This window comes from Ricinus communis, chromosome 9, assembly GCF_019578655.1.
Source record: "Ricinus communis isolate WT05 ecotype wild-type chromosome 9, ASM1957865v1, whole genome shotgun sequence".
Classification (NCBI taxonomy): Eukaryota; Viridiplantae; Streptophyta; class Magnoliopsida; order Malpighiales; family Euphorbiaceae; genus Ricinus; species Ricinus communis.
Window position 1 is genome coordinate 26,276,982 of NC_063264.1, and position 17,854 is coordinate 26,294,835.

Below are 17,854 nucleotides of genomic sequence, written 5' to 3' on the forward strand. Positions count from 1 at the left end.
AATAGATAAGACTTTAAGTATCTTAATCTCCACCAAATACTATCCCATAAATAACTCTTAATATAAATCCTAATAATTATACAAAGTAATTAAAATGTCCCTTGGACCTTATAATTAGCAGTCCATGCGTTTAATCTTCAGTCTTGATACGAACATGTCCAATTAAGCTTCTTTTACCTCCATATTTTTCTCTTTTTACTAATATTTCCTAAAATAGATAATTAAGCTTAAGTGAAGTAAAAACACATATTTTCACCATTTTACATATAGAAATATATCATTAAAGCTCTAAAATATCCTTAAATATCTATACATAATTTGGATTGATAAGTCTTCTAACTATAAAAGCTTCATATACATTACAATCTACTTAAAAGACAATGTTTCTATAAATTAATTTTTATAAAATTAAGACCAAAAAATTTTAAAAATATAACTTACTGGATAGAAATATTCTAAAATTAGTTTACAAAATTAAAATTGAAATAAAGAGAATATTAGCATACAAGAAACCAGCGCTAGTGATATATAGCATTATTTGTTCTTAATTCTATAATTGCCTACTTATTGCTAATTAACTTTTTTTTTTTTTTTTTTTTATAAAGAAACACTCAAATTTCAAAAGAATCTCATAATATATATATATTTGCTAAAACTCAGAGTAGCACAAGAATTTTGTTGTTTTCACAAGTCACTTTATCTTTCTAGCAAATCTATTACCGAATGTATTAATTTTATTTTTTATTTTAAGAATTAAAAAGGTCTCATTTTCATAAGTTGATTAAGGCTTCCAAAAGTGTTAAGCATTTCCTGCTGAGAATTTTCTGCCAAATATGGAATGGGATGGTTCCGATTATGACAAAGTCTTCCTTGGAAGAAACGTTTTCAAGATTAGCCAATGAATGAGGAAAATCCATGACTATATTGCATTAGTTGCCAAGATGTAGCCTTAGTCAATTCCATGCATGCATCTACCCATTATTAGAATTTTTAATATAATTTAATAGATATTTTAAATTTATTTTTTTATGTTATTTTAATACTTTTTTAATATGAATACGCTCTTGTATTAAGGTATTTAATTGTTATCAAAAATATAATTTAAATATATATTAAATTAAATTAAAAGCTACATATATTTTAGATATTAAGCAAATAACATTTAGATATATATTAAATTAAAAAAATGGTGAAGTGTTAAACGACCAATAAATATAAATATAAATGTATAAATATGTATATAATATAAAATTAAGTTTTACACCGGACCTATATTTAAAATCTAGATTAAATGATAACAGCATTTCAACTTGATAAATAATTTTACAACTCATGTAAATAGATTATTTTTATTTTTATTATGTTTTCATTAAGTCTTTTATGAATTAAAAAAAAAAAAAAGAATTCAACGCAGGACAGGACTTACTGTATCAGCCCACATATATCGAACCACTTAGAATATCTTTCTTTTTTGTATGATAAAAACTTATACACCAAACTAAAGGCCAATACATATTTAGAGATTTGAATTATTATCAATTAACTATTTTAATATTTTAATTTTTAATATAACAGAATATATATATTTATTTTCTGATATTTAAATACTTTTTGATATATGGTTTTATTCAGCATATTAACGTTTATTACTTATAAGTGTTTAAATGTTATAGAAAGTTGAACTCATATGTTTATTAAATTAAATAAAAACATTAAATATTTTTAAGAGGTTACAATAAGAGAAATTAAATATTTATTAGATTATTTTAAGAATTAAAATATTAAAAATAACTAAATAATTAAAATTCATATATGAAATATACATTCTTTAGCAAAATAATTAGCTTATAATGACTTTTGGCTGAATATCTTTTTTAATACAAGGGACTTGTTTATTGCTTTTCTAAAAGTAAATATAATTTATTTTACTAATAAGAGAGGAAAAATCAACTTGTGTGAAGCATAATAATTAACTAAATAAGTTAAATTTTAATTTTCTAAAATTTAAATAAGTCATATTTCAATTTTCTTAATAAATAAGCTATAATTTATCGTTTTTGGATCAATTAAATCTGAATTCTAAATTTTATCAAACACACTCTTGGATAGTGCGTCATTAGGTATTGTATCTGTAAATTAATAAAATAAATATTATCTTTAAGATAAAATTTTAAAAATTATCTATAGTTTGACACTTTTTCACTTGAGAAACAGATAAATTTTTTTGTATCAAAGAATTATCACGTGTTTTATTTTCTGAGCATTTTTAAAACACATATTTATATTTTTATTATTTTTTACATAATTTTGCATGTATTTAACATGAACTATTACTAAATTATGATTTTATAAGCAATGTGACATCTAATAATGCATCATAAAATCCATAAATATATTAAATTTATTTTTAAAATATAATTTATTGAATTTGATTAAAATAAAAAATATATCTTTTAATAATTTTTTATGATCCCAAAATATCTAATTGAAAGTTAAATTACTTAAAAATACTTATTTTATAACAAAATTATACTTTTTTAATATTTATAATCTAAAAAATGAGAAAAATTTTGAATGTGCATAAAAGATGCTAAAATATTAAAACACATGTTACTCTTTTAATACAAAAATACTTTTGTCCCTCAAGTGTAAAAACGTCAAACCACATGGCAGTTTTTGAACTTTACCCTTATTTTTAATTCTTATAATTCAATTCAAGTCTAAAAATCTAATATTATTTTACTTTTTAGAAAGTTTAAATTATATGTATTTGATTCCTGGCTGCAAGTTCAGGAGTCATTTGCTGGAAAAATTTAAATTATGTGTATTTAATTCTTGAGCATAAGTTTAAAGGGCTATTTGCTGAAAAAATTTAAATTGGATGTATTTAACCCTTTGACATAAATTCAGTCGTCAAATTGACCCTATATCTAAAAAAATTTTAAATTTTTATAAAATCTTATATTCACTCTGAACTTTTAAACCTTTATAAGGCGTGAATTTTTATGAAATCTATCACTTTAATGAGGGATTGTTTTAATTTACTATTTATTCAATAAGCACCTCTAAAATCTATTGATTCAATATAAGAACCAAAATAAATCAATGATATCAAAGATTTATAAAAATTTAGATTTTATAATTCATTGATTTTGATAAAATTTATAAATTTTAAAATTTTTATTTCAGATAATATTTTTATTACAGTAATTTCAGTACGTACTATTTTTAAAGTAGAGTCAATGATTATTTTCTTTTGAATTATAAATAAAGAATCAAAGAGAATCAAACAGTTGAACTTAAGATTCTACTCAAAATGAAATATGCACTTAACATCATATTAGATATGCGAACAAAGAGCCACCAGTGATTTTAAAAAGCCAAGTCATGAACTATTGTGAAGCACATAATGAGTGATTGGCAGGAGGAAACATTACTGGCGGCAGAGGTTATTTCATATGTGCCTAACCCAAATTCCAGAACACACTTGCAAGAAGTAATCTTTGATATAGAATTCAAACATATGTATATTTGCATATTAACTTGTCCCTTACGCTTCTCTTTCCTTATTTTGTTCATGTATATATACATATATAATCGCAGCTTGTCACACCGAACTATATTAATTCCAGTAACCCACACAAGACAAGCTCACCAGCATTCAACATGGCCCAGTTAAGCAGAGTTGCTGCAATCTTTCTTATTATTGCATTAGCATGCCATTTTCCATCTTTTGAGGCAAGAAAACTCTCAGTAATGGATTTGGATTTAAGTGTTTCTAGTCATGAAAGTGGAGATCTTTCCAAGATTGGTCGGTTCCTGAAGTCAGTTCCAACACCCGGAGCTGGCCATTATCAAGTTTTACAGGCAGTTCCAAGCAATGGAATTGGCAATTATCTAGTACTGCAGTCGTCTCCAAGGCCAGGAGTTGGTCATGCAATTGGACATAATAGTGAGGTGCAGTATCTTCCAAGCCCCGAAATTGGCAATGGTCGAGTTTTAGCTCAGTCAGTTCCGAGTCCTGGAACTGGCAATTAAACTAGTAGACATTAATTCTGGATCATTAGGGTTGGCATAAAAAGAAATTGATGGCATCTTATATTCTAATTCATGGCTCTGCATATCTAATTACAAATGCAGAAAGGAAACAGTAAAGATTTGGAAGCAGAAATCTTATTGCTTAACCAATATTCTCATGCATATTAAACATAAATAAACAAATAGTATTTTGTCTCATGTTGTACTGGATTCATATCTTTACCAGTCATGCTGTAGTAATTGTAATATTAATACCTTTTATCTTATGAAATTTCTTGCATGGGGAATTGATGCCATTGAGATGCTCTCTCACATATTTTCAAATGGTTTCCTCTGGCACAAGGGCGGACTTGGAACTCGACCAATGGGGGCCCAATTTTTTCTTTTCAAAGCATATTTGGCTAAAATAAAATATAAACAAAAAGTTTATAAATAAAAAAAAAAACTAAAAATATGGTGGTGAAAATTAAAATCTAATAATCTACGAGGTTTTAAACACTATTTTAAAAAACCGGACCGGACTGGCCGGTTCAATAAAAAACCAGTAGTCAATTCGGTCAAATTAGCTTAAAAAATCAGATTTGTGGACAGAACCACCAGATTAAACTCGACTAATATATTCTTATAAAAAATTATTAAAAAAAAAAAGAAAAAATGGAACGAATTTGTGTTTAAAATTATTAAAATTTATATTTAAAAGTAATAGTTTTTCTTTAATTTGGTGTTTATAATTTATTTTCCTACAATTTAAGTATCTCATTTTTATATTTTACTTGTAGGATATAATTCTATTGATTGCATCTACTTAAATTTATTATTTAATCGTCTAGATTTTAATGTTTAAACTTTATTAAATTTTATTAAAAGTTTCTTTTGAAGGCAAAATAAATTGTATAGCAAGGCCCTAAAGTTAGGCATAGAGTACAAAATACCATCCAAAGATTTTGGAGGGCTACAAAATAGCCTCCAAAGAATGTTGGAGGGCAAAAAAAATCCAACCATTAGAGAATAACATAGGCTTGCAGTTCTTACATAACCCGTTAGCAGCTCTATTAGCTGTTCGATGAATGGCACAAACAAAGGCCTTATAGAATTGACTCAAAATCAGCCTAACATCTGAAATAATAAATACCAAATCCCAAACGACATCATGGATACCTAAGTACACAGCATCGGCCACACCTTTTGCATCAGTTTCAAAAACAACCCGCTTAGCTCCAATTGATCTCACAAAGAGGCAAGCCTCCCTCAGCACGTGAGCTTCCGGCCGTGTTGTGCAGCCTTCCCTTGCTAGCTGCGAGGCGGGGCGTGACACTATGGACAAATTGTTACATCTAAACTTTAGAGTCCGACCATCAATAATACCACCAACCTCATCCCCGATGAAACAGGGCCCCCAAGACCATTCTTCACCCTCCTTCCAAGAAACATTCAGATTAAATTTGAAGGACCCTATCGCCGGTGGTACCCATTTGTTATCCGCTTGGAGAACTCTCTCGACCAATTGACGCTGAGGTGCATTCCCAAATTCTATCCCCAATAACGCTTCATGCAATAATTCAGTATCTCGATTAACCATAAAAACAGTAGACACAAGTTTAAGCCGAATCTGATTGAATACAATGGAGATCCTAGCTTTCCAAATATTCCAGCAAGTAATAGCTATCTCGGCCAAGAAGAACTTGAGTTATTGGAGAGGCCATCGTGAATCCCCAAGAACTAGTTTGAGAAGTTGTTGAAACCAATAGCACAAGGCTTATAGCCTGGTGACTTAAAAATACTAGGGGGCAGCCGGATTTTCACAAAAGAATAATATGTGCTTGACTGTTTCCTCTCCATTCTCACACACCGTGCAGGCTGAAACCTCACAAGCCCTCCTTTGCTTAAGATTTAGCATAACAGGTAATCAGTTGGTAACCACTCTTTACAGAAAGTTATTAAACTTTGGAGGCACTTTAGAACTGCATAACAATTTTCTAAGCTTCAACGGCAAACCTCCAGATAAATTAGGATGAAATAAGCAATTAGGAGCTCGACTGGCTAAGAACCTAACAAAGTACCAACTTTATCATAATGCCGCACTAAAGTGTCATTTCTATTACCTCTAGCCAGGGGAATATCCAAGATAACTCGAGCTTCCTCATTGCTAGTAATGCTCCTAATCTTATTCTCATCCCATTTTGTCTTAGACGTATTCAAGAGGTCAACAACTTTGGTCAGCTCAGAATATGGAGGTCTCAGCAAATGAAGCCTGAATCCTTTCAACCCTGGGATCCAACTATTACTCCAAATTAAAGTACTCATTCCATTACTAATATTGCATCTCAAGCCAAGGAACAAAGCCTCTTTTCCTAACATTAAACTCACTCACAACCAAGATTGCCTACCCTTTGCAGTTGTTGAAAGGAAATAATTACGAGGGAAGTACAAACCTTTAAGAACTTGAGCCCAGGGTTTATCCATATTATGAATTATGCGCTAGCAATGCTTGGCTAAGTAAGCCTTATTAAAATCCTCAAAGCTTCAAAATCCTATGCTCCTTGATCTTTAGGCAGAGTGAGAGTGCCCTACCCTTGCTAATGGACTTTCCTCTCCACCACTGAGCCCCCCATCAAAACGTTGCTAGTAAACTATTTAGCTTATAGCAGAAGGTCTTAGGAAACTTAAAAAATTCCATAATACACCTAGGAACAGCAGTCAAGATGGACTTGATTAAGATCTCATGCCCTGCCTACAACAGGAACCGATACTGCCATCCCTAAGATTTATTTCAAATTCTCTCCTCAAGAAACTGAAGCTTTCGAGTTTTAGACCTTCCCTAAAATGTCGGTACTCCTAAGTATTTATCGTTGACAACCATCTGTCGTCTAAAGCTTTAAGAGAATTTGGCATTTAAGGTGCTCATCTATGCCCTTACTGAACTGGACACGTGAAAGTTGATATCTAGGCCTAAGACTCTGCTAAAGTTGTTCAAGATCTCTTTCAAACTCTCAACTTCCCTTTCAGTAGCTCTGCCATATATGAGAGTATCATCTGCAAATAAAGTCCTTAAAGTAGAAGGATAAAAATGGTTAATTTTCAAACCACTAATATGCTTAGCATATACAACATTATCAAGAGAAGTTGTAAGGGCTTCAGTTATACTCGTGAATAAGTAATGTGATAAAAGATCTCCCTAATGGAGACTCTTTTAAGGACAAAAAAGCGGCGAAGGAATTCCATTAACCATAATTGAGTAACTAACCATTGTAACACACTGCATTATTCTAGATCACCCACTGTTGAAAACCCATACCATGGAGCACCTTTTCTAGAAAGGACCATCGTACCCGATTATATGCTTTATAGAGGTCAAGTTTCAGAGTCATGTGACGCCTATTACTCTTTTTTTTTTTTTGTTAAGGAAATGAAATGCTTCATCAGTAGTTTTAGATTGTCTTGTATGACTCTATTAAGGATAAAGGTTGTTTGATTTAGGGAGATAATGAAGTCTATAATGGGTTTGAGCCTATTAACAAGGACTTTTATTATGGTCTTATAAATATAGTTACTGTTGAAGATCAAAAGCATAACACATCATGTATTAACCAGCAAATAAAGACCGAGGGTCATGGCCTCAGACCATCCTATCATCACAGGCCTCCAAGCTGACATTAGGAACAACCTTTCTTCACTAAGGAAGAAAGGTCACTTCTACTAATGTTAGATCAAGGAATAAGAACGTTATCATAGAGTTTAGGATCTAAGTCCATAGCCATAAGACCGTTAGCATCAATTGTATATATAAGGATCATTTTCATTCTAATAGAACTCATAATCTTATTTTGTAAATCATCACAGTTCAATATAACAACCATTCTCATCTTTTTCACATGGTATCAGAGCAGGTCTGACCCTGCCATCATTTGCCCAGCCACAATCACTCAAAATTCTTCACAGCCATGTCTCACAGTGACATTACCAAATTAACCAATATCACATTAAAAGGCAACCAGAATTATTTTGAATGGTCAAGGGCAGTATATATAAGCCTGAGTGGCAGAAAAATATTACGGTTCATCACAGGGACCCAATGCAAACCACAGCCTAATAACCCCAATGAGCCATCGAAGGAAGAAATTGAAGCAGCAGAAGAGTGGCAGACGACCGACCATCAGGTCATGTCACTACTCACCAACGCCATGGAGCCTCAGATAGCCAGGCTGTGCATGCTACTGGCCTCATCACAAGCGATTTAGGACAAGGTCAAAAACCTGTATGGGCATGACCGAAACTATGCTCACATTTTCCATTTGAAACAGGAACTATCTCAGATTCGTCAAGGAACTCGGACAAGTACAAGCTATGCCACTGAAGTCATGACTCGGTGGAAGGAACTACAGAGTTACCTCCCACCCACCACAGACCAAGAGGAAGCACGAAGAAGAGAAGAGCAAAACTTAGTTTATACCTACCTGGGAGGGCTCGATTCGACATACGAAGCCCTTCGATTTTAGATTCTATTATCATATAGCTTGCCTGACATCGATGCTGTCATCACAATAATCCAACACGAGGAAACGAGACGGGCAACAATGGGGACTATAGGTAGTCAAGAAAACACAGAACATGCTTACCTCTCAAAATGAGAGCTCGGGGGGCCACCGATAGTGTACCACTACCAATGGCAGGGGCACACTCAGGAGCGTTGTTGGCTCCTCCACCCGTAGCTTTGGCCAAGCATCCACAGAAATGACAGAGGAAGAAATGGGAAACGGGAAGGAAGAAATAAGTTTGGCGGCATGGGTATGTCACACACAAATAACCCTAGTGGTTATGAAGGGGATGAATCGGGTAAGGAAATGGTTGTTGGGTCGGCATATAGCGGGTCGGGTTCTTACAACTTAACTCAACCCGACTCTTATACTCTGACCCGATCCGACTTCCTTAATCCAGCTCGATCCAATAACTCTAATTCGGCCTGGCCCATGAGCAGTGAACCAACCCGACCCATATGGAGCGAACCGACCCGATTCGGTTCAGGTGACCCGACCCGGTCCGACTTCCTCAATTGGTATGAACCTTCTCCAACCGAAAAATTCCAAATTTTGCAACTTATCACTCAACTTGAGTCAATTATTCAGTCTCCACCTTCCCGTGGATCAGGTTTAGTATCACAACATTATATGAATTGCATAAATAACCCCTTAAATTGGATTCTTGACTTCGGGGTAACGGATCACATGACATGGGATGCCACAAAATTGCGAAATTTTGTCCCTACTAATTCCAGTCATGTAACCGTTGCCAATGGACAACGAGCTAAAATCTCTGGTTTTGGCTCCTTAAAATTGTTTCATAATGATGTTCACAATGTCCTTCACCTACCAGATTTCAAATCCAATTTATTATCTATTGGTAAGATCACCAGGGATTTAAATTGCAATGTTGTTCTCTCACCAGCCTCAGTCTTATTTCAGGATCGAATCACAGGAAAGATGATTGGTGAAGGGCGCTTCGAAAATGGCCTCTACTACCTCATAAATTATCCCAATCAGTGTCTAGTCTCATCCAATCCTGTCAATCACGACTTTTTGCTTCACCAGCAGTTTGGGCATCCATCAGATCACGTCTTAAATTAACTTTTCTCCCTCAAAATCAATACTAGCTGTTGTGACATTTGCAAATTTGCCAAGCATACTCGATTACCTTTCCCTATTTTCTCTACTACATCTAATCACATGTCTGATTTAATTCATTCCGATATTTGGGGACCGGCCCTCGTTACTTCTTATAATCACCTTTGCTATTTTGTCACTTTTATTGATGACCATTCTCGCACCACCTGGGTATACTTATTAAAAGGAAAAAATGAAGTTTTTTCTTGCTTTATGCAGTTTTTTCTTTTCATTCAAGCTCAATACAACGCCAAAATTAAAATTTTTCGCTCAGATAATGGCACTGAATATGTAAATAAAAATTTTTCTGATCTTTTCTCCAATCAAGGAATTTTACTCCAAACCACCTGCATTTACACCCCTGAACAAAATGGTGTTTCCGAAAGAAGAAATCGTCATCTTCTTGAAGTTACCAGATTACTTCTTTTTCAAAATAATGTTCCCCATAAATTCTGGTCGGATGCCATCTTGACTGCTGCCTACCTCATTAATCGCCTACCTAGTCCCAAGCTCAAAAATCTCAGCCTCTTGGAAATTCTAAAAAGGAGAAAAATAGACTTAGGCCACATTCGAGTTTTTGGGTGTACAGCCTTTGTCCATATTTGACGCTCTCATAAACTTGCTCCCAGTTCTGTAAAAACTGTGTTCCTAGGGTACTCTTCTGAAAAGAAGGGGTATAAATGTTATGACCCTTTTGCCCATAAAACCTATATATCTCAGGATGTGTCATTTGATGAATGTACCCCCTACTACACCAAGGGATCTCCCAATGTCAGTCCTACTGTGTTATTTTCGGATAACGATTCTCTTTCTGACAGGTCAGACTTCACTGCCCCAGTCAATAGGGAGCCCCCTCCCGAGGCCGTTTTGGACGTCTCTCCTTCAGGGGGAGCTAGTATCATTCCCGAGGCAACCTCTTCAGGGGGAGACAATGAGTCACGAGCTGACCAAATTGAAGATCTTGTCCCGAGACGATCATCTCGGCCTACTCGCCCCTCCATCAGACTAAGGGACTATGTGTCCCATCAAGTATCGTATCCCATTCAATGATTCATTAGCTATCATTTTGTGATAGTTCATATAGAACCTATTTAACTAACCTCACCACTCACACTGAGTCTTCTTCCTTATATGAAGCTAACACCAATCTTAACTAGTGTAAGGCTATGAAGGAAGAACTTCAAGCTCTTGAAAAAAATGACACTTAGGATCTAACATCTCTGCTAAAAAATAAAAAATCTGTGGGGTGCAAATGGGTGTATAAAATCAAATACAAACATGATGGGATAATTGAGCGATATAAGGCTAGACTAGTAGTAGAAGGGTTCACTCAAACATATGGGGTAAACTATCAGGAAACCTTTGCTCCTGTAGCAAAAATGAGCACCGTTCGCATTCTATTGTCTGTTGCTACTAACTTAGGATGGAGTCTATATCAAATGGATGTAAAAAATGCATTCCTCCAATGATCTCTCGAAGAAGAAGTATACATGACTCTACCTCCAGGTTATGAGCCTACAAACGATCAATCTATGGTATGTAAGCTAAAAAAGGCCATCTATGAATTGAAACAGTCTCCAAGAGCATGGTATGCTAAGCTAAGCCATTTCCTTCTAAAAATCAATTTCATTAAATGTGCATCCGACTCTTCTATGTTTGTCAAACATACTCATGCATGCACTATCATTGTTCTTATTTATGTTGATGACATCATCATAACTGGTAATAACAATAAAGAAATTGAAGAAGTTAAACAAAAGCTAAAAGAGGAATTTGACATCAAAGATCTCGGGCAATTAGCCTACTTTCTTGGAATAGAAATAGCCAAATCTTATAAAGGTCTATTTCTGTCCCAAAGAAAGTACGTCCTTCATCTGTTAAAGGAAACAGAAAAACTAGGAGTAAAACCTATAGATACTCCAATGGAAACCAAAGTCAAGCTTAACCTTAAGGATGGCAACCCTTTAGACAATGTAAGGCATTACCAACGACTAGTAGGGAAACTGATCTACCTCACTGTAACCAGACCAGACATTACCTATGCTGTAAGTATGGTAAGTCAATTCATGCATGCTCCTCGCACTAGTCATTTGGATGCCATCGATAGGATTCTTAGGTATCTTAAGGGCACCCCTGGTCAAGGGATTTGGATGAAAAATAACAGTTTAAATGATATTGTTGGTTTTTCTGATGCAGATTGCGCTGGAAGCTATGACAGAAAGTTAACTTCTGGCTTATGTACATTTGTGGCTGGTAACCTAGTAACTTGGGAAAGCAAGAAACAAACTGTAACTGCTAGATCCAGCGCAGAAGCAGAATACAGAGCAATGGCATCAACTGCCAGTGAGCTAATTTAGATCAAACAAGTTCTGGCAGACATGGGAATTAATTGCAATAGTCCAATGAAAATGCACTGTGACAATCAAGCGGCAAGACACATTGCCTCAAACCCTGTCTTCCATGAACGCACCAAACACATCGAAGTAGACTGCCACTTCATAAGGGAAAAAGTCCAATCTGGTGAAATTGAAACTCCATTCATCAGAAGCAACAAACAGTTGGCAGATATTCTCATAAAAGCCTTGAACAGAGCTGACCATCAATATCTTCTTAACAAGATGGGATCAATCAATCTATTCGGACCCATCTTAAGGGGGAGTGTTGAAGATCAAAAGCATAACACATCATGTATTAACCAGCAGATAAAGACCGAGGGTCATGGCCTCAGACCATCCTATCATCACAGGCCTCCAAGCTGACATTAGGAACAACCTTTCTTCACTAAGGAAGAAAGGTCACTTCTACTAATGTTAGATCAAGGAATAAGAACGTTATTATAGAGTTTAGGATCTAAGTCCATAGCCATAAGACCATTAGCATCAATTGTATATATAAGGATCATTTTCATTCTAATAGAACTCAGAATCTTAATCTGTAAATCATCATAGTTCAATATAACAACCATTCTCATCTTTTTCACAGTTACTAAGGCTTATTGGGTGACATTAGGTTATTTTTATAGGATTAGGGGTCGTTAGGATAAAAATAAGTGGGTATAATTGATTTTCTTGAGCATATAACCGGTAATAAAAAAGTGCTTCACATCTTCATAAATCTGGTGCCCTATTGTGTTCCACTGCGAGTGGTAAAAAATGTCGAAGAACCCGTCAGGCCCCGACACCTTGTAGGCTATTAACTCAAACACGACAGCATTGATCTCAGTATCTAGCACAGGTTGCATCAACCTACCATTTATCCCATCAATGACCACCTTTCTAAACTTCCCTAGAACTACGTCTTCATCACTGCCAGGGGTATTAGAATCTAACTTTAAAACCTCTATACATGTCGATATATTTTTCCCTCCTTCTCAATCCACACTTCCCTCTCATCTTGAATCCTGACTAATTGATTTTTTTGCTACTATTGACTAATGGTCAGGTGGAGTACTTGGAGTTTCTATCTCCCTCTCTCAACCATCAAATTCAGGATCTTTGCATCCAATGAGCCTCCTTGATTCACCACATATCATCCAACTTTAATCAAGGCCATCTCCAACTCCTTCATAGATTAAGTATAAGGCTTAGCCTGCACCTCTAGAATTTCCTCCTCCTTTCTAATGCTATTATTAAAGCATTAAGGATCCCAATTTATCATAGCTTTTCGACATGACAATAGAAGAATACGGGTGTTACACTTTCAAATCGAGTCTAGTATGGACAAGAAAACCTTCGACATGGTGACACGGTCACGTACCACTTGAGGCGGGCCCTGAAAAGCCGCGCTCACACTTAGCTATCACATCTCTGCACTCAGGTTTAACTAACCACTTCCCTTTAAACCTGAAGGTTCTCCTAACCCTGGCTGACTCTTTATAAAATTCCTAAGACCAAAGGACGATGATCTGAGTTAATATAGGCTTCATGAAGAACCACAGCCTTTTTTAAAATGAATCTCCACTCAAGATTCATAAGAACTTTGTTGAGTCTTTCCACCACCGCTTCCCTACCTATTCTCATATTTGTCCATGTAAGCTTTAGCTTGTTAAAATCCAAGTCAAGCAAATTACACACAATCATGAAGTCTTGGAACTGTCTAACCAAAACATCACACGTAGGCCTACCTCCAACTTTATATCTTGTGGGCTAGAATTTGTGTATACCACCACCCTCCTTCCCCCCTTTGCACTTGGTGTGAATGAAATTCTTACAGCAATCCAACACCTCAACTTCAACATCACGTTTAGCCAGTGTAAAGTTATAAAACAAACTTTGGTGTTACACACAACAATTTCTCGTGGGACAATAATCCACACTCATAATTTTATATTACTTGATTACCCTGTATGCTAACATGAAAAATCACAATAGATACTTTCCTACCTTATGTCTTACTTTTTTAATAATTTAGTGCCAAAACAATTAAAACATTAACGTTTTGTAAGGTATCTCTTAAATTAAATTACATTTTAATACAATAATTTTTTAGGTAATTAAAATAAATAATAATAATATATATCTTTATAATTTATAGTTCAATGAAAAAAAAATTTAAATAAATTTTAAGCAAGTTTACGAATTGTTTAGGCATGTAACTATGTAATATTATTATAAAAATATTTGGTATTAATTATTCATATTGTATTTATGTCAAATCATAAAATACTACTTCTATAAGTTGATTGAGGTATGTAAAAAGACAAATGAAATAAAATATAAGATATGAAAATATCACCCAAAAAAACTGCAGTTATCAAAGTACAAAAATATGACTGCATTAAAGCCAATAAACGGCCTTAGTATATTTAATAATAAATTATTAAAAGAATAGTCATGTGTCAAAAAATAAACCATCTATGCTCATTTTTGCCAATGAATAAAATCACAGAGCAATTTCTTTATAGTTTTCACTAAAAATAAAGAAAATATTATTATTAGGTTAATAGAAGAATCAAGTCTAATCCATATAAGAACCTTTGATTTCACTCAAAAATCAGAATGCAATTGCAAGAGTGATGAAGCTACGGAAATGATCACCGGAACAAAAGTTAAAGAGATTTTATATATATATATATATATATATATATATATATATATATATATATATTTATTTCTTCTATGATCCAAAAGGGCTAACTCGGCTATCGAGGTCCAAAAGAGCAGAAAGACCCCCATGGCGAGGTGCTTCTTTGTGGTCTTAGCTTGAGGATACTCATCTGCCTTGAGTTTACAGCATGAAGATTATAGAATGAACAGCTCTCGGCTCTTTTGTCATAGTTGTCATCATCCATTGGCTGAGAATCTTGCATGATTTCTATTCACGTGCCTTACATGTGAACACTATATTTAATACATTATAATTTAAAAAATAAATATATAATTCTAAATTTAGCATCTTACATATTAATAATGTCAAAAGAATAAAATTTTTTCATTATAGTAGGTTCAAATGAATTTATCTATAAATTTATAAAATTTATATTAATTTTTTTGTAGTTAGTAATGAATAAATTTAATATGTCGTTAAAAAAAAAAAAAGATTTACATATATTCTAGAGGAGGATGAGAGTTTTCTCCTATCTACTTTCTGCATCTGTCCACCATTATTTTTTCTGCAGTTCTTCTATAAACACTTTAATTTAATTTTCATTACTCTTTTTAAGATCTAAGGAGCTTTTTAAGAAGTGGAGAGTGAGGACCAATCATCTTCCTACTTGAAGAAATTCTAGATCTAGAGAGAGTTTTTACTTTATTATTTTATGTCTTTCTATTTAATACCATGATCATTGTGTTAAATATGTTAGGCTAGTTTTCATAATTGTTTAGTTTAGCCTTTTTACTTTTGCATGAATCTTGTTATTTATTTATTTAATGGATGATTTTCTTACCTTCATATCTTTATTAATTTCAGTTATTATTGTTAGTTAACCATCATATTAATTTAGCAATAGTAATTGTTATGAACATATTTAGGTTAAAAGTATTAGAAACATCATTTTTACTTTAATCTATCTTGGTATAAGAAATCTAGGTTGCATCATTAGCTTGAGTGACTTAGGGAAAATGCACATTACCATCTCATTCATTAGATCTAGGCTTTAAATTAAACAAGGATATTACTAAGTAAATGACTAGACTAAATATTGTCTTTGGTAAATAGTTTTAAATCATACGCATTTGAATTTGCATTGTATATTTATTTATTGTTTAGTTACTTTACTTTATGAATATTATTCTTTCAAAATACTAATTTAGAGTGTTTAGAATTACTTTTATTGTTTTATGTTGATAACTAGTTTTTATAATAACTGGCCTCATAGTACCTTGAGAGATCGACCTCGTAGTGAACTTACCCTTACTATAGGAACGGTTCGTGCACTTGCAAGTACTAAATTAGACACATCAAGTCTTGGCGTCGTTGCCGGAAAACTGTGTCCAAGTTTATTATATTGATTGACTATCAAAAGTGTCTTATGTTTGTTTGTTTGTTTTGAGTTTTGTGATTTATTTTTTTATGTATTTTTGTTTTGTTTGTTTGTTTGTGTTTTGTGATTTATTTTGTTTTTGTATTTTTATTTTGTTTTTAAATTTTATTTTTAAATCTAAAATTTTCTTTTGTTTTGTATGCGAAGAAGGAAAACTAAATCAAGTGATCCATCAACTCATAAGATTGAAAAAGAATCAAAAGAAGAAGTTGAAATCATGGCAAACCCACTAAGAGAAAAGGAGCTGAAAGGCGAATGAATATGAAAAATTATGCACAGCATATAATTGGTAACATTACTTCATGCATAGTTCTAGGTGATGCATCTAGGAATTATGAACTAAAGAACATTCACTTTAATATGCTTCCTTCATTTTATAGTATACCTAGTAAGGATGCATTAACATTTATTAGAGAATTTTATGCCATAGTTCATACCTTCTCATTTTCTAAACTGAATGAGGATCAACTAAGAATGAGGTGTTTTCCTTATTCATTGAAAGATAGAGCAAAGACTTGGTTAATGACCTTGCCTCCTAATTATTTGAGAACCTGGGATGAAGTTTATCAAAAGTTTATGAGTAAGTTTTACTCACATCAAAAGACCAAAGAATTAAGAGCTGAAATTTTTAATTTTTATCAAAAGGATGCTGAATCTTTTCATGAAGCATGGGATCACTTCAAATCACTTTTATTGCAATGCCCACACTATAGATACTCACTCCCAATAACTAACCAATCATTATATGATAGATTAACACAACAATATCAATGTGTGGTTGATAATGCAGCTGAGGATGATATGTCAGAAAGGACAGCTGACGAGGTCTATGACATCTTTGAGATGTTATGGGCCAATTCTCAACAAAAGAGTGTGAAGACAAAAAGAGTAAAAGTAAATGAAGTAGTAGCTAGTAGTGAGATGACCATGCAATTGGCTGAATTGACAAAGCAAGTTAAGATGCTTGCTTCAACAAAAAAAACTTACCAAATAATGAGGTATGTGATGTTTGTGGCGTTTATGATCATGGTGCTAATGTTTGTTCATCTTTTGATAATTACAGAAGAAATATGTATGACCAAATAAATTTGATAAATTCTTACCAACAAATGCATCCTATGAATGACCCTTATTCCAATATATATAACCCAGGTTGGAGAAACCATTCAAATCTCTCTTGGAAATATAATGACCAAAACTCAACATAATTATTGAAAAACCGAAATCAACCTCATACCAAGACTAATATTATCAATTCCAAAGGGACTCCAATCCCTTCTTTCAAGATCAATAACAAATTCTTCGATCTAATGAACAAAGAAAACCAAGTTTGGAAGAAACATTTCAATTATTTATGATGGCTTCTCATGATAGGATGCAGAGGAATGAGAAAAAGACATATTCCATTGAGGCTTCAATGAAATGTTTAGAAGCTCAAATGGGATAAATTGTTGAAGTTGTTCAAGAGCTCAATAAAGAGAAACTATCAGATCAACCTGAACAAGCCAATTCCATTACTACTATTAGAAAAAGTGAGGTTGTTGATAATATAATTACTATGGAAACTGAAAGGAATTCTTCTTTTTATGCAGGTACACCTAAAAATGATGGATTAGTGCAAAGCAATAAGGAGAGCATACAAAAAGAAGAAAAAGTAGAGCATAATCTTAGGCTT

General features: G+C 33.4%; 1 protein-coding gene and 1 non-coding gene across 2 annotated transcripts; one reads left to right on the forward strand and one right to left on the reverse strand.

The window, feature by feature from the left end:
* The first annotated feature begins 3,666 nt into the window (after positions 1-3,666).
* Positions 3,667-4,038, forward strand: LOC8288268. Its single transcript, XM_002524486.1, has one exon. It carries the CDS (start codon positions 3,667-3,669, stop codon positions 4,036-4,038), a length of 372 nt encoding a protein of 123 aa, XP_002524532.1.
* A 12,750-nt stretch (positions 4,039-16,788) lies between these two features.
* Positions 16,789-16,896, reverse strand: LOC112535660. Its single transcript, XR_003079745.1, has one exon. It is a non-coding gene; the product is annotated as a small nucleolar RNA R71 (small nucleolar RNA).
* Positions 16,897-17,854: the final 958 nt, after the last annotated feature.

Excerpts from the sequence above, each read along its gene's own strand:
- LOC8288268 (XM_002524486.1), top strand. The coding sequence starts at position 3,667 with ATGGCCCAGTTAAGCAGAGTTGCTGCAATCTTTCTTATTATTGCATTA.